The sequence below is a fragment of the Mauremys reevesii genome, linkage group 2 (genome assembly GCF_016161935.1).
Source record: "Mauremys reevesii isolate NIE-2019 linkage group 2, ASM1616193v1, whole genome shotgun sequence".
NCBI lineage: Eukaryota > Metazoa > Chordata > Testudines > Geoemydidae > Mauremys > Mauremys reevesii.
In genome coordinates, this window is record NC_052624.1 from 136,158,377 (window position 1) to 136,183,527 (window position 25,151).

General features: G+C 41.3%; 1 protein-coding gene across 1 annotated transcript in view; it reads right to left on the reverse strand.

The window, feature by feature from the left end:
• The window catches only part of MYO10 (myosin X), a 244,876-nt gene that overhangs the window by 192,451 nt on the left and 27,274 nt on the right, over positions 1-25,151 (reverse strand). The window contains exon 2 of the mRNA XM_039527600.1: positions 5,160-5,258. Coding sequence (XP_039383534.1) covers positions 5,160-5,258 — 99 coding nt within the window. The remainder of the gene's footprint in view (positions 1-5,159; positions 5,259-25,151) is intronic.

A 25,151-nucleotide genomic window follows, 5' to 3' on the forward strand; every position in this document is an offset into this window, starting at 1 on the left:
CTGCTTCTGAACTGTTTGAGGAAAAGTCTGGAGACTCTGTGCTTGTGTGAAGTGCTTCTGCTTTGTGATCTCCTCCAAGCTGTAGAGGAGTGAAGAGGCAGAGTGAAGAGGGGGAGAGGGGAAGGGCAGAAAGGTGAAGAGGGGAAAGAAAATCTCAGAGTGAATTGTGCAAGCAGGAATCCTGAGAAAAGGGGGTGCAAGCAAAAGAGAACAGCTGCACAGCAAAAAGAGTGTAAAGTTAAGAAACAGCTGAATCAAGAAAGTTTCCAGAATCAAGATTTTTCTGTTTCTGTTGTGAAGGGAGTTGCCCTTTTGAAAAGGTCCAGTGTGGGCAGCTTTGAAGCTGAGGTAGTGCAGAAGTTGGCTGGAAAGCTGGCTTAAGGGGCTGTTAACCAGTTGCTGGTGTGGGTGGTGTTGTTGGGACATGCTGATGTCTACAGTGAGGATCGGAGTCAGCAGGAGTGAGGCCAGGTCTGTTCTTGAGAAGTCTGTGTCTGAAGTTTGTATTCAGAAGTTTTCAGTTTAGAAGGAGAACAGTTTTATGGCTGAATGCTTGCTCTCAGTCTTGAGCTCTTGCTCTCAAGCTCAGCCAGCTGTCTGGAAAAGTTAAAAGTCAGGGTCTGTGTTGAAAAGAGCCTTGGAATCCAAAGGGCTGTGAGTGGTTGGCTTTTAGCACTGGGTTGAAGACAGAAGCAATTCAACAGAGGAGATGACAGAGAGGTAAGAAGAGGAATCAGTGGCACAAATTAAGCAAAGGAAAGAGAGAAAGAAATCAGGAAGGAAAGAGAGAAACAAGAAAGGAAGAGGAAGGAAAGAAGGAACCCTAAAATGCCCAAGGGCAATGTATTGTGAAAAAAAACTTGACAAAACAATGTGTTTGTGGGTATGTGTAACATGATTGTAAATTGCAAATGCTAATGTGTTTTGTGCTGTGCTTGTTGTTGTGCTGTACAATAATATGTATCTTTTGTAAAATCTGTAACATCATCAAAAAATGTATTAAATAACTTAAATCCCTTAAAACATGTGCTACTGTTATGCAAAAAACACACTTTATACTGAAACTTCATTAAGATACTGATGTTTCACTTTGGACTTTTCACAGGGAAAATGGGACTTTGCACAGGGAACACTACTATCAAAGGGAATACATGGCTAAATGCCATTCAATGGACTATGAACAAAGATCATGTACTATATACAAATTTCAATTCTACATTGGTTTATTGTTAATTATTGGTATGGACAATATCCAAGATGGTTTAATGTAAGTAGCTTCAATTTATTTGGCAAGGCTGGTATGGATAAAGTTTACATTTTCTTTTGCTGAAAACAAGATCACATAAACATAGCTCTGTAAGTTATACCATAAGTTTGTTTATACACTGGTTGATTGTATATTTCATGACATTGGTAAACCAATCACCACCCACACTGAGATTTGGGATGCAGTCATGGCCTCTTCAGGCCAATTCTGGGCTCTGGGGTTTAAGCGAGGAGGTGGGGGATCAATGCATGCACTATATGTCATTATTGTGTGCCCAAGGGTTAAATGGGGCCCCATAGAACATGAGTATTATCATATATCCTGTGTAGAGGTCCTAAATAAGCAACCAAGGTCCTGTAGGTGTGTCTAATGTTCGGTAATAGGGTTATATAGTCTGTATGCTGCAGGTTCGTCTGTATGTTTTATGTTATGCTGCTGTGATGTCTGCTATATTTTTACAAGCTGGTGTTAGTGCTGGTGCTGGTGTGAAGTGGCCACAAGCAAGCTGTGTGCTGTTCTAGCCTTCTTGATGGCCAAGCCACGACCATTGTGCCTGGAGGTTCACAGGGCCATTAAGGACCATTAAGGATGACTCAGACAAGCATGAGAGGGCAGACTCATGTGACTAAACAAAAGGCAGTCTTGCTATGTTCACAGTGAGACTCAAGGCTCCATCTTGCTGTAAAAAACTCCATCTTGCCTGATGCTTCGCTCATCTTGTCTTCAATCCTGCTGGACTGACTCTGGATGCTCATTTGGGGCTTTGAAGCTTTTTTAAGGGGGACTGAGGACAGATCATCCCAGGGAATGCTTCCAGAGACTCTCTCTACATGCCAGATGCTCTGCTTTAATTTTTGCCCTTTAACCTCTCTTTTTTTCATTTGTACTTTCAACTTTGAATTAAACAACTAATCATTTTGCCTTTATTTTTTTTGCAATTAAACCTTTAGATTTTTGATTTTTTATGTAAAAGGATTGGCAACATGGGGATTTTCTTTAGGGATCTGATTTGTATGGGTTTTGGGGTCTTGGGTGGTTTGGGACTGATTATATGGTGGTTTTTTTTGTTAAGGTGGTGTTGGGATCTTTTGGGGGTTTCTTTTGTTGGGGTTGTGGAGAGGTGGTAGAGGGTGACCACTGTGTCTGTGGTTTTGCTGGTGTGACTTGGGTGTAGCCAGGTTGTGTGAAACAAAGTCAGCTACCAGCTGCTACTAGTTTCAAACTGTCTCCATGCAGATGTACAAAGTACCACATCAGCGGCAGGGTGATGCTACCACAGCATTTCAATCATAATAAATCAAACAGCCTTATTTTAAATGACTAGTTTAATACTATCTGAATTTTTCCTGTTCAAGAAATAGTGGTGCACTCCATTTTCCATGAGGACTCCTGATGTGTAATTTACTGTCATCTTAATGTCGTATCAAACACTGTGCAAGGGTGTTTGTATTCAGCAGCATTCACTTCGATTAGCATTCCTTCAAAGAACAATTAAGTGCCATAGAGTCATCTAAAAAATAAGTTTCCAGTGCTCAGAATAGTATGGAAAGAAAGAAGAAGAAAAAATGAAACACTGTCTTCTGCTTAGCTATAGCAAATTGTCCATTGCAGTAATATAAAGTGACAATGAGCTCAAGTCCAAACAGAAAAAGATTCCCATGTTGAGCATGCTAAAGTCAAGATAACACGAGTCTCTTGGATGAACAAGGGTGCAAGAGCAACCCCAGGAAACATGTCTTCCTAATGTTTCCCTGATTACATCTTCACATTCCACTCAAATGACCGAATGTACAATTGAAAACTGAGTGTGGGGCAATACCTGCAAGTTCTGGCAGCAGATATGGGGTCAAACATAGTTCTGTGCACAGTAAAGATCTTAACACTTCCATAATCAATTTGCTGATAGACATAAGTGTCATGCTTGGAATTTCCTAAAGAGCCCAGGAATTAGTTACCAAACTCATAAAATTTCAGTTGGACATAAGCTCTATGGAAAATCTCAGCCCTACACCCGTGTGACTTCCCATGCAGCAGTATTCCTTTAAAGTTCTAGCGTCTCATTGGATTGTCAGCACTTCAAAGGTGACTGCCCGGTACTGTATAACAGGCAACACTGGTAATCTGTTTTAAGCCATATATTTGTTACATTACACAGCACACAAGTGGTTAACGCATCAAGGGGAAACTTTCAAATAAGTGCAAGAGAATTTACTTGTGCAACATCCTTAATGTCAACCGGTGTGGTACTGCTAAACCCCAAAGCATCCTTCTGAAAACACCAGGATTACTCACTGTCCCACTAAAAGTTGCTTTGTCCCACTAAAAATATGCTAGCCAATCAAGTTGTAGGCTGTATTATTTATATTCAATGTTACTTAATGGTTCTGCTGGTTGTTGCCAACATCTTATGTTTCACCCTACTGTAAATAATAGTGTCTGTTAAAACACTCAACGTGCCATTTACTATCAGGTAAGGGGTCCCTCAGGAAATGGAATCATTCATATTTTACAAAGGTAACAGCATGAACCCTGCTTCAAGTCCTGTGCCGTTCAGTATGTACATGCTGAAAAGAGAGCAACACTACATTTCAGATATTATGTGTACACAAGAGTTGTTCATACTCACATAATAACTACTGGGCATATTTTACATTGTGGGGGATCAAAGTCAGTCACCTAATTCCTTTTTAGAACAACTAATTAAAACGGGCTCAGAGGTGCCAAGCACCAGCAGCTCCCATTACCTCCAGTTGGAGTTGCGGTGCTCTGTTAGATGCCCAACTTTAGATGCCCAAGACTGAAAATTTGGGCTGTTATTTTTAGAAGCTGGGTAGGGTTTGTGATTAAACCAGACAGCTAGTACCAGACTCAGCCTGCATTTTATTTTAAAAATAAGTATGCGTGTGTCATATGTACACATGATGTACATATTAATTTATTCTGTAAACACAAATAAAGTTACAAAGCTTTAACGTGACCTGTCTTTCCATTTTTCTGATTAGATTATCAGTCCTTGTAAAGTGACAGATTTTACACCAACTGATGATCTAGTCTTAAAATTTCAGAAGGGTTGGAAAGTGGTATGGATCAACATTACACAAATGGATCGAACAGGAACGGTCAAACCTAAATAACTTGAAAAATTCACTGGACAAATTGGAATGAATTTGTGTGATGTTTCCAACTGCAGGGTGGGTAGAACTACATCCAACATTTCAAACTGGTACTGAAGAATGGAGAGTAAAGAAGGAACATTCAAGAGCTTGACATTTAAAGCTTTAGCTAACTCGACACCCAACTTAACGTGTCCCTCAATATAAACAAGCCAAAATATAAAGGGTTCTCTCTTATGATAGCACACATTTTGGTTTTATTCCTGTTACTTTTTAGCATCAGGCTAAGGCAAAGATGTTTGCTGAGGGATTCTGACTACTCTTACAAAAATCTGATTCTCTGCGGTCACCTGCTGTAGGATTGGAGAATATACAATTGGAGCTCAATCTCTGTCAATGGATGAAACAGGGTAAGATGCAGTGAGAATAGGCAGAATTACTGGATAGGTATCATATGAACTGTGGATTACCAATGTATAGCTCGTATGAGATCAGAGTTTCCAACTGGTGTCAATAAGGATTGGATTTTTGTTTCTGCGAAGATGATCAACTTTTAAACCTCACAAATGTTGACAATGTTTCTTCAGCTTTGTCCAACATAGTTACACCAAACCACCAGCAATACAACCGGAAGATCTATTAAAAACGGCAACATTTTTATATCCAAATTCCCCAAAGTTCATCACCCGTCTTAACCCTGTATAATTTTTTTTTTAAAACATAGGGCGTCTTCTTTATTTTCTAAACAGTGATAACAAAGATTAAGAGTAGCATCTTACCTGACCATAATCTGTCCTGAAAACAACAACTCCCTCTGCGCAGGAACGTACAGTGCTTGGATAATGCTGACCATTTTCTCGCAACCAGACTCGTGATCCCTATAACAAACAAATACATTCAGACTTTAGAAGGTGGGTGCACATAGGCAACAAACACAAACTATTCAATTGAAATATTTTTCTTGGAAACATTTGCCAAACAAGAGACAAAGCAAAGGTCTGGTCCAATTAGGCAAGTAAGAGAATGGAATAAGATCATTTCCCAGTGAATATTTGACAATTACTACTCAAACAGTAATTGTGGGATATCTAGACTACAATGCTCCCTTTATTGTCAGCAAAACTAGCTGGAACCAAATCACTGGGTCTTACGCCTTATGGGTTAATGTACATGAAGTTACATCAAAGTGGTTTTTAAGTTTACAGCCCAAGTTAAGGGTTTTCCTAGAGCTGGCAACCCCACTGTGCTTTCATTTTCTACCTTTCCTGAAGGCACTGCTCTTCCACACCCTTTAAGTCAACTGCATTTTAGACATTTCAGAATCTCTCCTTACATTGGGGGACTGGGAAAGAGGTGTGACAAAGGAAGGCAGAAGGGGGTTGGGGGCTGGTCTACACTAAAAAGTTAGGTCGATTCAGCTACGTTGCTCAGGGATGTGAAAAATGCACGTCCTTGAGTGACGAACCTGAGTTGACCTAACCCCACTCAACACAGACAGCGCTATGTTGCCAGAAGAACATTTCTGTTGCCCTAGCTACCATCTCTTGGGGAGGCGGATTGCTTACGCCAACGGAGAAGCTCTCCCATTGGTGTAGGCAGTGTCTCAGCTGCTGCAGCACAGCTGTGCTGCCGTTGCATTTCAAGTGTAGACAAGCCCTAAGTGATTGTTAAAGATCTAATCCAAACTCCACTGAAGAAAATGGAAAGACTCCCACCGACTTCAATGAGCTTTGGATCAGGCCCTAAAGCTGCTTAACAGCCCAACCCTATGGGCCTCTCCTACAAGGAATTAAGAGCTCAAGTACGTTTAGCCCTGGCAGGATCAGGCCCTAGGATGATGACTTGGGAGCACATTCTATTTTGCCTTTTCAGGGGAGGATGGTAGGTTTGTTCCTCTTTGAGGACAGCCATGTTTCTGGATGCTTGAGAGTCATGTGGTTTGCAGAACATTTAGATCTATCCAACTTTAGTACTGCAGCACAATAGTCATTTTATCTTAGGATTTTCTCCCACTGTTAACATTTCTGTAAGAGCCGACAAGGTAAGTAAAAAAAGTATCTGTCTGTACAAAGTATTCCCACAAAAGTTATTTTTCTCCTACAGATCAGTGTAACGCTCATTCTGATTCAAGAGTGATGACACAACTTACAAGGAAACGGGCTTGTCATCGAGCAGTATTTCTCACCATTACTACAAATGAGAGCACTCCAAATGCAAAGGACAAAGGCCTTCTTATGTTAACTACTGACACATTATTGCTATAAATACATTCGTCACCATCAGTAAGAACAGGTTCTGCCAACACAACTACCCCACAAAGCCAGCCCGTGCTTGCTCAGATACATGCTTATTGTTTTCATACAGATCCATACCCTTTGGATCGAAACAGTCTTCACTGTTGACAGTGTGATATGAAGACAGCAGTAGCTCAAAAGATAAAACTGACACTTGCAGCTGCTTGTCAGCACAGTCAATTCAGTTATTAGCAGACAGCTGCTGCCTAGGAAGCATGGCTGTTTTCTCCAATTCTCTAAGTGGCGTTTTAACATTCACGCTTTTGTTTGCTTTAAACTGCATGAACGCAGAGCCAGAGTAGACATACGCACAGACCTGGATTATGCTGGCCCCTGTGCAAGGACACTGGAAAAAGAAGAGCACTAAGTGTCTTTCCCACTCTAGGCTATTCATAATTGCAGTCTCTTTACCCAGGCAAGTAAAGGGACTTTTCTCACCAGAGGTCCAAACTACCACAAGGGGAGCAAGAAAGGTCCATAAACCTTTTCCCAGGAACAATGCTGGGCCTGCAAACTGGCCATCACAAAGAAAGGCGCATATTCCCTGAAGGACGGGGCAGTAAACATATTTCCCCTGCACCAGCTAAAACTCTGGGAGGGATTATGCCTCTCAACACAGACAGACTCCTGAAGTTTCCCCTGTGGTAATGTGTGATTTAGCAGTACCCTAGTGAATGAATTACACAATCTGGCCATATCTATACATAACTAAGACATAACATATATACAGAAAGTGATGGTAAAGTGGTTAGAATTGACAGCATGGACTCATCCGCAACTGACTGCGTGCATGTCCTTGGTCATGTCATGATCCTTTCCACTTTAGCTTTGTCCCTCTGTATAGCGAAAATAATACCTAGGTTACAGGAGTGTTGTGAGGCTTAATGTCAAGAAAGTGATTTGAGAACACTGCTGTGAAAGAAGCTGTTTGAGCACAAATTATGTTACATAAATACAACTGTGCAGCCTGATTCACCATTGCATTACCCTAGTTTTAGGTTAGCGTGATTCTGCTGAAATCAACCGGAGTCCCGCCCATGTACAGTTGGAGTAATCCACTGTGGTAAATCAGGTCCATGCACTTTTGCAGGATTTGTCATTTCCTCTGTACGGATACTGTCTGACTTACAAACACAGACCTGCAAGGTTTGCCAAAACAAATATTTACCCACATGTATACCCTTTTACTTCTGTGTTCAAATCGTTTTCTCGTAAGGGGAGGAGGTAAATGTCAGCCTGTCATTTAAATTGCCCATTGTGAATATTTCTGGATTACAAGGCAAAATTTGGCACACACAGCAAGTAATGGCTTGGAATCAGATTTAAAAGGTGTGAAAAATAAAGATACATCTTGTAAATTTGTTGTAACCCATTCATATGCATTCAAAATCATTTACTAAGTGCAACTGACTTATATGCTGTAGGATGCAGCACCTCTGTTTTGTTTATTAAGGATATTTCTCAAATTTTTCCATCCCCATGTTAAAACAGAAATTTAAAAAAAAAGTTCTGGACAAACGTACACCATTTACATCTAGCCATAAAGAAAAGGTGGATGTACCCAACCTTCTGAAACTAGTTTGTGATCCCAAGGGCATGTGTCTTGATCTCCCCCACCCCCAGGTTGAGTACCCATGGTTTAGACCTTATACAATAGCCCATGACATGTACTGGGTAGCGACACAGAAATCTCACTGGACTATATTTGGTTAGAAAACAGACACCTCTTTCTACCTCAGAATCAAGAGCTTTTTAAATAAATCTTACCAAAGGTAAGCTTCATTTAAAATCTTTACGTACATTTTCACTTGAACTTTTTACTCATAATGAAATTTTTCCTTTCTTAGGTTTGCATCATTTTTAGATGAGACTGGGGAACAGTGGTTTGGTGTCGGTCAATATCTTTGGCGACTCCATTCATAAGAACAGTTTCAAGACCATGGGTGCTCACTTCACTTTGATGAGAGAAAGAAACTACCACAGGTTGAAGTGAAGGGTTTTTGTGCATGTCCATACAAGCAACATTTTCCCCTGAAGGAGGAAAAAAAGCAGAAATACAAACTGCTTTATTCCAAAGGTCTTTTGGACAGTTATGAATAAATGCTGATAACAAGAAACTGCCCGTTTCTTTTTTGTATCGGTTGGGATATCACCATCGCATGCTATTGGCCAGCCTCATGTTGGTATTCAAACAACTGGCTGATATGAGGAAGGGATCTGGTGAATGCACAGGCTATCGCTCATTGTTCCAAACTTATTTTTAGATGAAAAACAACTGATAACTTTGTTACTATAAAGCTCCCTAATATGCAATTTGACATACTGCCAATATGTTATTCTATGGCAAAATAAACAGGAAAAATAAAGCCATGAAACATACATTTGTGTTACAGATACTACTCACTGGATTAGAGCCTAACGCTTTTTTATTTCAGTTAAATGAGACTATAAAAATGTTTAGAATAGCATTCATAGAAGAGGGCCATCACAATCATTTCTATAACCAGCAAATACATTTCCCCAGAGTGCCAAGAAAAAGAGAGGCCTATTACCAGTAAGATTTCGTACCTAGTCACTTTGACCACTATCATTTCCAAAATAGCTTTTATTATTGGTTTTACCTCTTGGTTTGTAAATTGCACATCTGCAGATCACTTTCTTTAAGAGGTTTGGGGTGGGGATTATCTAGCATATTTTACTATGAAATAAAAATATGGCCCATACTTTCTTACCTATGTGCTGTCAGGATAACAAATCCAGCTCTTATTTCCTTTGTATGGGAAATATACCGGTATGTTCTACAAATGACAAAATTAGTCAAACACTGTATTTGAATTTACTAACGGACAAACCAACCTTCTGCAAAGCCAGCAAAGTCCAAAGTTAATTGTTCAAAGAATGGACAATTGTGAGCATACAAGCTACCTGCGGAAAACAACCTGTATGTGACCTATTGAGAGTCCATATTAATGACACTGACTGTTACAATGTTTTTTTGTTTACACAGTAATTAAAATGTTATACATATAACATACAATATACTACTTGTTTTTGGATCCACATCAAATGCCATTCATTTACATGTTTACAATGTTGATTTATTTACACTATATTTTCAAGCTGCTTTAAATTTAGGCTAGTGATTAATATTATTTAAGCTATATTCACTAATCAGCCTAAGTGTTTTTGTTTTCATGTGTGGCAAGAGAAATGGAGCAGTCATAGATGTCAGAGCCATACAGAGATTTCTAGTTTATGCACCATACAACAACTTGGCTATAAATGCTAAGTCTGAGAGAGAGAGAAATGATGCAACTTCAACTGGGTCGAGTTAAAAAAAAATTTTAAAAAAATTGTAAGAACAAAAAAAAAATCCTGCCCAAGAAACCATGTTTGCCTTCAATTCTTCCTGACTACCACCTCACACTCAAACCAGTGGAGGAGCTACAACTTGAGGAGTTTTCCAGTCAGAAATTACAGACTTTGCAACATTTCAAAGAAAGATAATTTAACAGGTCTTCCACACACACACCAACAGTACTAACCTAATAACGTAGGTTGCTCTGGTTAACAAGAAAAATATACATTTCCAGAAGAGACCTCCAATTCTGGGTGAGACATCTAGGGGGTCAGATTTTCAGAAATGCTGGGTGAAACCCTGGCCTCACTGAAAGTCAGTGGCAATGTTTCCACTGACTTCAATGGGACCAGGATTTCACATGCCAAATATTCTTAGCTCCCACTGACTTCAAATTCAAGTTGTGGGTGCTCAGCTTTTCTAAAAATCAAGCTTCCATGTGTATGCCAGGCTAGACACTCAAGCACGGGGCAACCAAATTTAGTGGACATTTTTTACAATTTGTTTACATTGCTTTATGTATTTTATGCCACTTTTAGTGTCTCTAGCCATTTTGTCTGCTCCATGTTTCCTTCCTAGTAGTATTGATTTTCCCAGTATGTTTCCTGAATCACTTTGCTGATAAAAGCACAAGAAGAATTTGCACTTTTATGCAAGGTGCAGTATTAAATCAATGTTATTTATTTAAAATCTGAGCTACTATTTCAGCAGCACCATGCAACCTACCACAGGAAAATAAATGACTATTCCAGAATTTCAGTTCTGGAAAAATCCACTGACTCTAGTGCACAATATGCATTACCTTTCCACTAACAGTATTTCACTGACATTTGGCAGGTGGGGTAAGGAGAACTCAATATGTCTGTGAAGACACTGAAAGGAGACAAAATGGCGTGACTATCTTTCATGGGAAAACCTCACATAGGCCCTGAGTTAGTAAGATACTTAAAGAACTTCAAGCTCAATGGGACTCACACACTTAAAGTTAGGTACATAGTATTACTATTATTGTTTGTATTATTGTAGCACAGAGGAGCCCTAGTTATGGACCATGACCCCATTCATTCTCTCATTCTTTATTGGCAATGAATTTCCTTCATAAACAGAACCTAACTGTTCATGGAAACATATCTGATATATATATATATATTATATTACACACACACACAGAGGCACGTGTTGCACACCAGTTTTGGTTGGTTTCAACACACCTATTACTGGTGGATGTTTTTCTATGGCCACACACAATTTCCTTGATTAATGGATTTCAGAAGCGGACATCAACTTCAGGAGACTGGAGACTGCCAGGCAATATTAGTTCACCTATATGTTGGCTACTTTAGTTACACCATTATAATAGATAAGGTAGAAAGAAAATCCTTCAGCTGAGGACATTGCAACTATAGTGCCATACTGCTGACATTGTAGAAGTAACATTATACTTTAATACAACCAAAATGATTAATTTTTAAAGAGTCATCGTAAATGTTATTTAAATTTAGACTAATTCCCAAAAATACGATTGTTTCTAACAGTGAAGAACACCCATTGTATACTGTAGAATCACGGCTGCAGTAGCACATACTGATCGAGTCCCCTAACAGCATCGGTCACAGCTGGGCTGGAATCACTGCATAAGTCTGGAGCCTTTTTTATATAAATCTAAAGTACTGAAATAATAGGATAAATAGATAAATATTACTCTCTTGGGGTGGGATTTCCAAAAGCACTCAGCACTGCCCTAACTCTTTTTTCATTGATATTAGAGGGAGTTTTACCATTGAATCCAAATGGAACAAGATTAGGCCAACACTGAGCACTTTTGAACCTTCCCTCCTTCCCCCATTTATTAGTTTTAATTGATTAACTACCTTACAGAACCTTTTATCTAGAGGAATCTCAAAGTCTTTGACAATCTATACACACATACGCACGCACACACCACATTCATCTTCCAAGTGGAACATGACAGTTACTTAACAGAACCAGCAAAACTACACAGTAGTTTAGGACAGGAAGAAAGAAAAATAAACTGTCTAAATGAAGGTGCAGGGCAAGGGGAAGATCCACTTTCACCCCTTAATACAACGTTGCTGAAATCAATGGAGTTACAGAAGAGATGTATTTAGCCCAATGTAATTGCCCAAACAAGTGGGAATAGGGCCAAACACTAGATTTAACAGCCCTAACTCCTGATACCCTGGGCACCTTCAATCGTCACAAACGGTCAGGAGCATGTTTTTACATCTCATCCAAAGAGAGTAACTCCAACAGCAAAAACATCAAGGAGCACTTCTAGCACTGTGCCGGGATTCAGAGCAAACAGTGCATGCAGCACCTCAGCAGTTTGGTGGGCTCCAGTTCAAAAGCTGGCCAGTCTTGCCCAATCTTAGCTTATGACAGCGGACAAGATCATAAATTAAGATGGACTAACTGGAGAAAGAATTCTAAAATATGACAACTGTCACGTTTCTCATCTTCTAGTATTCCCACCCTCTCCTTACGTTTAGATTTCTGCCCAGACAACTTTGGTAGCCCAGAAGTTAGATTAATGCACAAATATTTTCCTCTACACTAGCTGTGCACTAGCTTTGCAGTAACACTCTGCTTAGTTTTTTGTTGTTTTTTTTTTAAACTCAGAAATCTTCCTCTTAAAACATTCTAGGTTATTTAACTTTTAGCAACCTGGCAATCTAGAGAAGAGTATTTCAACCCTATTCACAACAGATCTGGAGCATGTCCTAGCATCCAAGTTGTTTTTTTCTTCTGCTTGCCACCTGGCTGATTAGAAAAGAACACACAACAAAGGGAATTGTAGCTGACTCGTGAGTACTGTGTGGCATGCATGCCTCAAGCAACATGCGAAAGGAAGAACTCACTAGCAAAGCCCATGGTTCAGTTCGAGACCAATGGTGATCAATGTTTTTTGCTAACTGTTTATTAGGCTTGTGCAGATTCCTCTGCAAAAACAATTTTTCAACTTGCAAGGGAAAAATAATCTATTTTTTAAATTCTTTACTTGCAGAGTAAGGCAAGGGTCAAACAGCTTTAATCCAATTATTTTAAACTGATTTAACAGTAAAGAAATAATTTTCTTCCTTACAGACTTGGGTGGGAAGCAATTGCCATTTACTTAGAAAGATGCACATTTTTCCAGCTCATCACACCAATGATTGCATCCGTTTCTGAACATTTTTTTGCTGAATAAGATGTACTCTACTGTTCACTTTTCAGAATAAAACATAATACCCCACAGCCCTGTCGTAATGTACTTTTTGCAGGCTGTAATTACACTACACAACCACCATTATGCCTTGTCTACACAGGGAAGTTGCACTGGTTCAACTTAAAATCAATTTTTAAACCTGTTTAGTTAAACCAGTACAAATGTCTGTATGGACACATTTATTTTGAATTAAGTCTTTGTCCGTTTAGCTTAATTCACCTCTTAGGTTACAATGGCATAAATTTGTCATGTAGCTAAATCCTCTATTATTTAACTACTTTTTGCCAGTCATCCTATTTTTTTTTTTTTTAGTATGTGGAGTGTATCAGACTAAGATTTGCTTGTGTGAAAGAAGCTCTAACACTAAAATACACAATGTCATTGCTGGATCTGAAAGCAGAGGTGTGAGACAGACTGTTGCCTGACTCTGGTGAAGTTTGTCCCTCTTCTACTTGGCTCAATGAAATCCTTCTGAAAAGCAAGCATTTTGTTTTTAATATACAGAAGATTGCACAAAATGATAGGCACATTCAAAACAGTACAGTAACTCCTTGCTTAACGTTGTAGTTATGTTCCTGAAAAATGCGACTTTAAGCAAAATGATGTTAAGCGAATCCAATTTCCACATAAGAGTTAATATAGATAGTGGCGTTAGAGTCCAGGGAATTTTTTTTCCACCAGACAAAATGTATATATATAAAATGTCTTTTGTCTGGTGAAAAAAAATTCCCTGGAATCTAACGCCGCCATCCACACACACACACACACACACACACACACACACACACACACACACACACACACACACACACACACACACACACACTCTATAAGGTTTAAACAAACAATTTAATACTGGTACACAGCGATGATGATTGTGAAGCTTGCCTGAGGTGGTGAAGTCAGAGGGTGGGATATTTCCCAGAGAATGCCTTACTGCTAAATGATGAACTAACAGTTGGCTGAGCCCTCAAGAGTTAACTCGTTGTTAATGTAGCCTCACACTCTACAAGGCAACACAGATGGAGGGAGAGACAGGCAGAGACACACACCGTGAACTGCTGCCAGGAAGCTTCCTCCATCCTGAGCCCTGTCGTGTGTCCCCCCTGCTCTATGGAAGATGGGGTAAACGAGGTGCAGGAGCAAGGGGGACACCCTGACATTAGCCCCCCTTTTCCCCCTTCCCCCCCTGCACAGCAAGCAGGAGGCTTCAGGGAGCAGCTCCAAGGCAGAGGACAGGAGCAGCACATGGCAGTGGGGGGAGGGACAGCTGAACTGCCGGCACTTGATAGCCTGCTGGGCATCTGCCACACAGGGAACTCAGGGGAATAGGGAACTGGGGGGCTGCCAGTCCACCCTAGTTCCAAGCCCCCACCAGCTAGCTGCAATGGGCTGCTCTTCCTGCAAGCAATGGATAAAGCAGGCGGCTGCCAAACAAGTTATAAGGGAGCATTGCGGAACTTTAAATGAGCATGTTCTCTAATTGATCAGCAACGTAACAATGAAACAACGTTAACTGGGATGACTAAGTGAGGAGTTACTTGTACTCCCAGTGTAAGAAAGCCACAGCTCCACCTCTGCCAATCATGATCATCAAATAAGGCTCATGAGGACTGATTCACTTCCTATTCCCTATATTGCCAATTTTCATGATTTTACTGCCAGGTTCACAATATTTGGTGTTTTCCTTAAAGTCCCAGCTCCTGGAAACATCTGATTACATGAGAATCTCAGCATTTATATATATATATATATATATATATATATATATATATATATGTGTGTGTGTGTGTGTGTGTGTGTATATACACACACACACACACACACGCACACACCCCTCATGGCTGCAGAGAATAAACTTGAAAATGTGAACCCTAAAGGCTAAAGGGAAATAAAAAGAACTCAAATTTTAAAAAGTCTCCTGATTTTTAAAATCACTCAATCTCAGGATTGTTTGGCTCCTGACTTCTGAGCACTTTGGATTAGAAATACTGTATTCCCAGATCTAATAAAAATAAGGGGATACTGTTGAACACAGTCAAACATTTCTTTTACTTATATTACTAATAACACCGTAGATTATTGAAAAAGTGGAAGAATTTTAAAATTCCAATTTACTTGTCACTATTTAAGTCATATTTATATTTATTTTGCTTATTGCCTCTTTCACCTTGAGCAAAGAATAATCATTAAGCCAGTTTCACTTCTGTTTATAGTTTCATTTTCAGAGTCTGGGCATTGCAATGTTTGGGTTTCAAACACTGCAAGGAATGAATTTGTTTTTAAAGTTTTCACTGGAATTTAAAGAAAACAAACAATCTGTAGAAATATTTCTATCATCCTAGCTTTTATCAAATTTAAATTCTGGACCAGATTCAGCTAATAGTTTATGACCCTGATTCTGCTAACACTGGAAGGACCAGAAGCAGCCAAAGCTGTGACCTTTGGACATTCTTGTCAAAGCTAGAGAGACTGTTCTCTCTCTCTGCTGTGCGCTGACTGGCTGTTTGTTCCAACCCTACTCCTCCCGTCTCACAGTCCCTTTGTCTCAGCTTCACTCCACACCTGCCCCTTCTACTGTCTCTTTCCCTGCCCTGTCCCCCTGCCCTTCTCTTTTTTTCAACCCACCCTAAAAAACCAAAACCCTCAAAATAGGGTGACCAGACAGCAAGTGTGAAAAATTGGGACGGGGTGGAGTGTAATAGCCACCTATGTAAGACAAAGCCCCAAATATCGGGACTGTCCCCATAAAATCAAGACATCTGGTCACCCTACCCAAAAAACAAAAAAAAACAACTCGTGGAACTATTGTTTTGCCATCACATTGTTCACCCTGTTTGTGTGTACTACCTCTTCCCCTACCCAGTGTCTGCCGTGTCTATTTAGACAACATTTCCTCGTTGTCTTGTACTACCTTGTCTCTCTGTCCATATCCGTCTGTTGTCTCTTGTCTTGTACTTTGATGGCTTTTTGTTCTGTTTGTACAATACCTAACACACGAAGCTCCTGGTGCTCATGACTGCGGTTCCTAAGCGCCACAAATAAATAAATTAATAAATAATAATCCACTTGCACTTAACTTCACTCAACTACAGTTTCATCAAAATCAGTGAGATTACCCATGTGACTAAAATTATGTGAGCGTGTGTTTGCAGGATCAGGATTTATTGTACACAGGTATCTGACTAGAATATTGTCATTAAAAGGAAAGAACTCAATTGTTTGAAAGTCAGGAAGTCAGAATGTTCCACTGAAATTATTCAGCTGAAATTCCCCCAGCAACTTTAGCGCTGCTTTTTAACTAATGATCACCATTTCCCATGCAACTTTGAACAAAGGAACACAAATCGCAATTATCCCTGAGATAATGAACTCTAACCTGCAAACCTACCTGCTAACTTGTGGGTGGGGTCCACTCACTCCTTTTCCACAGACTACAACTCACGTGATCTACACTCTCCACTAAAACCTTCCCCTTTCCACCACCACACTCCTTATCCCACTCCATTCACAGTCCCAATGTTGTCCAGAGAGGACACCCTCCAGACACAGGATGAAGATATACTTTTTCCAAGTCTTCCTGGAGCATATGGAACAGCCCATCCATTCTTAAAATAGGTCTAGGAGAACCCATACTTTTTACACAGGCAAGAAAAGTAGGTGCAGGTAATATCAAGCAACAAAAGGTCATGTGATTGTAACAGACACACACAACCGGGAAGACTAAAATTTCATTCCTGCAACAACTAAATTCCCCTCCTTGCCAGGGGCAGAGTTAAGGACAGTGTTGAAACCTCAACAAAGTATTTCTACTAGACTTCCAGCATGATACAAATGGTATCAAGAGGGATTATGAAGCAAGTAGGGACAGCCGGGAGTGCGTGCTATGTATATAGGATGCAAGTAACTAAAACCAAGTTGTAACAACAAACAAGAGCAAGGAAATTAAAGATTTGGGGACATCACTCCATTCTGAACACATCTGTCGTGCTTTGGTATTACGGGGGGGTTGGGAGGGGGGAATGTCTCCAAACAGTGGGTGGTCTTCAAATAACAGGCACTAATGTAGTATATAAACACATCATGATGAGTGGAGGACAGAATGTAAGATTTCCTGCAACTCTTCTTTTGTTGCCTTTTTTGTTTTAAATCAGCACAGAAGGTGGTTCCTAATATTGCCAGCCACTGCGAGCAGCTTCAAATTCAAGTTTGTATGGGGACTGCTGATTTAGAGCAAACTTCATTGGTTCATGTATGACCATCTCAAAAAAGGGTTGTGAAATGAACGGCTGGAACATCGAGCTCACATACCGCCGGTAGGAGACCCACAGCAGTTGTAAACCCCTACTCGAAACCACACTGAACAGCTCCAAAATGTGTGAGGTCACACGGTAAAAGCACTCCTAATAGCATGGGCAAGAGACAGCAATGGCGCACAGAGCTTATATATCATTAAAATACAGGGCAGGGGCCTATTCACGAATAACTGAGGTACTCGTACTGGTAGGCATATCAATAGTTGGCAAACACCAGTCAGTTCAGAAGAGATAGTAGCTCCTGGTTTGGGCACAGCAAGGCCCTGTCTCGTACTTTACATCACTCAGGCAAACTATTGTGTCTGTACAGAGTCCACTGAAGCCAATGGGCCTCCACTCAGAATACGTTTATGAATATAAAATTTTTGCTGCAATCTTTAAGCTAACTCTTAAAACGTGGGGAAAGTCAGTTAGTTGTGGGCCTAAGGGAACAAGAATATTAATAAACGCACACAAGAACACACAAAGAACAACATTTTTCTCTGCCTTTTTGGAGACAACTCACAAGGATGTTTGCGCTCTTTACAGAATGTAATACCGGACATCCTTTTCCTCAGATTTCCTGGGGTTTATTGCCATATTTACAACAAGAAAAAACATGATTTAAACAAACATGGGCAGACAACACTATCTTAATGAAATCCTGGCAGTCTTTTAGCCAACTTCTCTTTTTCACAGAAATGTGCAATGTAGTCCAAGAAGAGTTTTATATTATATAAAAGGATGGATGAACATTGAACCTAGTAGCAAATAAACAGAAAAATTCAACAGGCATTTCTTTCTTCTCTCTTCTACAGCAATTATTGCATTTGTCAGTTAAATTAAGTTTTCCTCGGTTTTCTGAAATGGCAAGCTTTCTGCCCAGCATCATTCCTCAGTTTCATCCCCCCCGGCAGGCCCCACTGGGGGGATACATAAGTGTAGCAAAGGGCAGAATTTTGCCCCTCATGTTCATTTATTCTAGAATCTAAACTGCAAAGCAGCCTGCCCAGAGGCAGCACTCCCTGCAGCTCAAAGAGGATGCTAGCCTGACCGCCTCTCTAGCAAGGAGAAGCAGCAGCACCCTCTCCTGCCCCCTGCTTCACTTTACGCAGTTTTCCCATACTTAGGCTATGGCTACACTTGCACTTCAAAGCGCTGCCGCGGCAGCGCTTTGAAGTGCTAAGTGTAGTCAAAGCGCCAGCGCTGGGAGAGAGCTCTCCCAGCGCTGTCCGTACTCCACCTCCCTGTGGGGAATAACGTACAGTGCTGGGAGCCGCGCTCCCAGCGCTGGGGCTTTGACCACACTGGCGCTTTGCAGCGCCGCAATTTGCAGCGCTGGAGAGGGTGTGTTTTCACACCCTGCTGCAGCGCTGCAAATTTGCAAGTGTAGCCATGGCCTAATAAGATACTAGGACTCTTGGGGAAGAAGCCCCTTGCTAGGGTCTGGGAAGCAGTTCTCTTGGCTTTTCAGTAGGCAGAGAAATTGGCTGTCAGCAACAGCTGTTGCCATTTCTTCCTATGCCACGTGTTATTACTAAATATTTCCCTTGTTCTCAATCAGGAACTGAGAGCAGGGTCTCAACGAAACCCACCCCTGAGCTAAAGCACAAATACCAGTATTCACTTGATTATTTTAAAAGGCATCAATAAAGGAAAAAACCCACAGATTTGTGTTGAATATGCAAAGTTGTGGAAGGAGAAAGGGTGGCTCCCTAAATGTCTGATGTTACTTCACTTTAAAAAACAGTCTGCTTTTTCAATTATTCCTAAATGGGACTTGAACCTTCTCAGTCCTAATCTGCCTAGCGATAAGACTCAACCGCCTGCTGGAAAATACAATGATACATCACTAAGGCCTGATCTACACTTTACTACTCTGTAAGCGTCTAAACTATCATGGAGTTTTCGCTGATGTAAGTCAACCACTGCACCGACTTAACTCCTCCTCTGCCAGAGGCGTAGCACTCTGGTTGGCGTAGTTAGGTTGATGCAGCCTCAGTGTAGTCACTGTGATGACTGTTCTGGCTATCAGCCCCTGGTAGCTGAAAGCTGGAACCCTGCCATCAGCCCAGTGGTGCTCTGGCTGTCAGTTCTACACAGTCCCCCACACTGACAGCCAGTACAAGTGCTCCTGGTGAGAGTGCACACCACCAACAGAAGGGGCTAGTGTGGACATACAAAACCGATTTAACTACTGCGGTGGCTGTACATCAACGTAACTTAAGTCAACTTAATTTTGTAATATAGGCATGCCCATAGTTATCCTTCCCATGATAGAGAACAGTTCCATTCATGTAAATGCAGGTACTGAACCAGTCACTGTTTATTTCTGAAGAGTTGTTTGAAAATTAACTACAAAAATAAAAAAAAATTGACAGCACCAGAATTTTTAAAAATATTCAACTCACATCCACGTTATCAAGAGAATGGGGCCTTTAAGAAAAAAAATTGAGATGAGGAATCTCAAGATGTGGTCACATTTTTAATTTAAAACAGTCAAATAGAGGGAGTTTGGTTTAGTGGTGAGAACAGGGGACTGGGAATCAGGGCTAGTGCCAAATCTATCAATAATTTGCTGCATGACTTTGGGGTATTCGGATTTTACAGCATTTTACATAGGTGTAAATGACAGCACAATGTGCAAGGAAAAGATGGTTACCTTTCATAACTATTGTTCTTTGAGATTTGTTGCTCATGTCCATTCCACTGTAGGTGTGTGTGTGCTCGCCACATGCATCGGTGCTAGAAGTTTTTCCCTCAGTGGTATCCGTAGGGGACCAGCTCTGGCGCCCTCTGGAGTGGCGTTCATATGCACCAGTATAAGGGGTGCCACCAGCTCCCCCCTCCCTCAATTCCTTCCTGCCGCCAGTGACTGTGCTGGAACATCTCCTTGCTTCGGCAAGGTTTCCTATTTCTACAGTGTCTAATAGTGAATTTGTTGTATATAGTTGTTTAAAGTTGTATAGTTAATAGTTCCCTTAGTCTTAAATTAGAAATAGTTAGTCCCATACGGGACTCAGCCTAGGGACAGGGCATGCCCCAGTCCCCGGGCTTCAAACCTCATGACTGTTGCAAAAAAATCTATGCCAGTCAGTGATCCCCACAGAAGCTGCCTGAAGTGTTTAGGGGAAACCCACGTGAACGACAAGTGTCACATTTGCAAGAGCTTCAAGCCATGGACCAAGAAGGAGAGGGACATTCCTCTCCAAGCGCTCCTTATGGAGTCGGCCCTTGCACCGGCCTCGCAGCCAACGAGATCAGACTCTGCTCCAAGCACCGCAACCTCAATGCGGAGTGTGCCACCGTAACTGACCAGCACCAATCCCCATCCCCAGTAGCAGCTAAAAAGCAAAGAAAGTCCAGGAAGGGGCAATCTCCTACCTCCCATCAAGGGAAGAGAGAGCCAGAGATGAGCAAAGATCTGCTCTTCCCCTCCAGGCAGTGGCCAGACTCCAACTCCTGTTGAGCCCACTTCAAGACCCACCAGCGACCCCGGCACATATATGCGTGGCACTCCAGTCCGGCACTCGTGAATGTGGCAAGCACACGCACCTAAAATGGAATGGACATGAGCAAGCACTCAAAGAAGAAGTGATGATTCAGGCTCAGGATCTCTAATGAAGACAATAAGCTATGCAACATTGTCTCCTGTACATCAAACTTTTTAAGGTTATATTTTAAGTTAAATCCATGAATGATTTAATTAACTTTGGAAAAATGTGAATTTTGGTTTGTGTAAACTATTTACCTGTTCACATTCTGAAAGCTTCCAACCAGTGATGAGGTGATGCTATTGTATGATTTTCTACAGCAGAGCCACATCACTGTCAGTGAACTTTCCAACAGCATGCATGAATTCCAAGGTAAAAAGGGTTTGAAACACTGCATTCATTATAATCAATCCCTCAAGGTCACAACCCTCTGAAAAGCAATCTCCTGTTTTTGCTTGGTCTCCCTCCTTTCCCACCAACCAGATGCATTTCCTTTTAGTAATTCTACACTCTATTAGCAGATGGCATTTTTATTTTTCTGTAACTATGCCACCGTAAGATGAAGTGTCCAACAGGAAAGCCATCTGACCCACTTTCATGAGTAATTTTTTTTTTATTGGGAGTCTATCACAAAGGTTACAGATAACGGATAATAACTCTTCTTTAAACTTGCTCACCGTTAAGCAGTGATAAATTAACACCTTACACTAGAGAACCCAGATAACAACAAGTTATTTCAAAGCACGCCTGATCTTACTACAAACACTCCAGCTAACTACACAGGGTTGACTGAAATTTGTAATTCCATGTTGCTTTCAGTCTAGTTCTAGCCCTGTATAAATTCATATAGGGCTTCTCTACACGAAGACGTAGCTTGCAGAAAGCTGGAGCGTGACTCTAATCCATGCTAGCCTGCTGTGCACTAACTGTCCATGTGGACCCTGCTGCTGTGCACTAACATTAAAAAACAGAACCATTTCAAAGCAGGGGTACATTAAAGTACACTAAAATGACTGGTTCTACAGTAGGAAATTAGGTCAGTATAATCATGTCTCTCAGGGGGCGTGAAAAATCCACAGCCCTGAGCGACGAAGTTAAATTGACCTAACTGCCAGTGTAGACAGTGCTAGGTCAACGGGAGAATTCTCCCATCCACCTAGCTGTTTCCTCTCAGGGAGGTGGCTTACCTATGCTGATGGGACAGTCCCTCCCATTGTAGTGTTTTCACTGTAGCTACAGCAGCGTAGCTGCACCGCTGTAGCGTTTTAAGTGCAAACAAGCCCTAACAAACAGTTAGTGTGCGTCACTAGGGTTCCCATGGACAGTTAGTGCACAGCAGGCTAGAGCTTGATGATATATCAGGACAACAGATATAATGCAACTCATAGGACATGTAACAGACCCTGCCCTTTGGCATAACGCTTCTTTTTTAAATAAAGAGACATTTGCACTCCACCTTCCAGTAAGAAAAGGCGTGTGAATTTCCTCACTTGCAGGGGTAGCCACGTTAGTCTGGATCTGTAAAAAGCGACAGAGTCCTGACAAAGTGGGTATTCACCCACAAAAGCTTATGCTCCAATACATCTGTTAGTCTATAAGGTGCCACAGGACTCTTTGTCACTTCTTGAGATCTGACTCATTCTCATACTTCCTTCTTTTTCCACTATAGTGGAGCTATAAACATTTCCCGGTGCTATGGCACTGCTACAGGTAGGCTTGCAGCAGCTGGCAGAGAACATCCATCTGAGCACAGTATTTGTGGCAGGAGAAGGAGAACAAAAAGCAGTTGCTCATTTTATTTCTTTTTAAGTGTGTATGCGCGTGTCATTCTGTACTGCAACATATAATCCAGTACTAAACCACAAAGCAGTTATCACGCTTAACTAAACAAAAGTGATTTCAAGCATTAATACCTGGCAAAATGGGCATTTCTCCCAGAGATAATTGATAGAAAATACAGAACAAGGACTTGGAGTAATTCAGTACGAAGATACCTCACAGATGAGCTGAGATTTTATTTTATTGAGATTGCCCCCTCAGTGTACAGGGATGCAGGCACAATGAAGGTGAGCTTACATAAGAGTAAGGTTAAACTGTGGAATGCCTCAAATAGCAAAAGGCAGAAAGGCACATCAATGAAAGTGTGCTTAAAATCAGTCTATTTCGGTCTCAGTGTTGTGTCAACCAGAGAGCTTTGATGAAGTTGCACGCACATGCAATCAATTCTCACCTCTAGTCAATGGACATTAGCATGGGTTAGGGTCAAACACTATCCTGAGTTGAACCCTGCTGACTGGAGTACAATGCTACAGAATCAGGCTGAAACTGAGGGCTTGTCTACACTGGCAATGTACAGTGCTACAACTTTCTCGCTCAGGGGTGTGAAAAAACACCCCCTCCCCCCCATGAGCGCTGCACGTTTCAGCGCTGTAAAGCGCCAGTGTAGACAGTGCTCCCAGCGCTGGAGGTGAGTTTTTTAGAGCACTGGGAGAGCTCTCTCCCAGCGCTCTGCCATGACTACAGAAGCCACGTTAAAGTGCTGCCGCAGCAGCGCTTTAGCATTGCCAGTGTAGACTAGCCCTAAGTGATGACTCTTAATCCCAATATACTTTGCTGAGGGCTAGATTCTGATCTCAGTTTCTTGGGTCTAAATCCAGAGTATCTCCACTAAAGTCAAAGGGGTAGGATAATATGGTCACTGCACACATACCTGCTACATATACCCATAAGCAGAAAAGCTAATATGGAAGCTAGACAATCAAACACACTCCTCCCCCAGGACCCTGGAAACACCAGTGAGTATAGTTTGGATGGTGGGAGCGCTGTGGATTGGAGGTGGGAGACTGTGTGTTAAACCAGGAGGGGATATAGCAGGGAAACATCTGTTTTACACAGCAATATTACTTCCCCCAACAAGCTTGTGAAATTGCCACAAGAAATTCCAGTAGACTTTAAAGTTGACAATTTCAGCATTATCTCCAAGTTTGCAAACCGGGGTGTTGGGGGAGGGAGCAAGAGTGTGTACGTGTGTACGTGCACACACTACACAAGTATTTATACAGGGAGTCAACAAAAGAGCAGATTGTCAGTAAGTCATTCTGCCAGTTGGGAGACATGACGTGGGCATGTGACTGGAGTGACACACCTCTTCCCTCTATGGCCTTATCTTCACTAGGAACAAGGTGTGTTTTTAAACACTCGTAACACATTAACTCATTAAGGACCTTAGGCTTTACCTCAACCAGCTCACACACATTAAACTACATCTTTCCTTGTCAATGCTAGGATTTTAAACGTATTGAAAAACCCACACCTTCTTCCTAATTGAAGGCAAAGCCTGTTGTAGTAATGAGCCTACAACCCTACTCTAATAGTGAACTGAACTGCAAAAAGCGAGTGTAAGTTTATAAGATGTTAAAATAAACTGTCATGTTAACATGCAAAATGTTAATGGGAAAAAGTATGAAAGGGAGACAAAAAGACGACTGACAGTCCAAATAAAAAGGTTCACTGATGTGACTCAAGGACTGTGTTAAGGTCATGCCTGGTAAACAAGAACAGCGTGGAACCAAAATCAATTAATCAAAATTGGTGTTTCCCTTTTGGGTTCCTTATAGAAAGAGAATAACTGGTTACTGGAGCAAACTTCACCACCATGGCTGCCATCCCCACCATCTCCTGGCACCTGCGCCTTCTCTTTTCTAATGCTGAAAGGTGTCTTGGCCCCAGACCAAGCCAGAGAAAGGGAGCCAGTGACCCTGCCACCTCTATAAGCTTTGGTTAAATCCCAATCACCAGCTGGGATGAGAGACTTTGTCTTATTCCCACCCCACTTCTCTACCTTATTTCTTTTCTTTCCTATGCCTCTCCCTTTTCTTTACGTGTAATAAGAATTTGTCTTAGTCAGCCAAGACTGTATATTTTGCAACCTAGCTATGAGCCTGTGATCAGGAAGCAGCAACTAAAAGCAATGCACAGGTACAATAATGCTCCATGCTGGTACAAATTGATCAGGTCTCAGATTGGTGATAAAACTGTGTGCTGTTGCCTGTGTTTTCCCAGAAGTGAGGTTGCAAGTGGTAGTCAACACCAGAGACAGAAGCT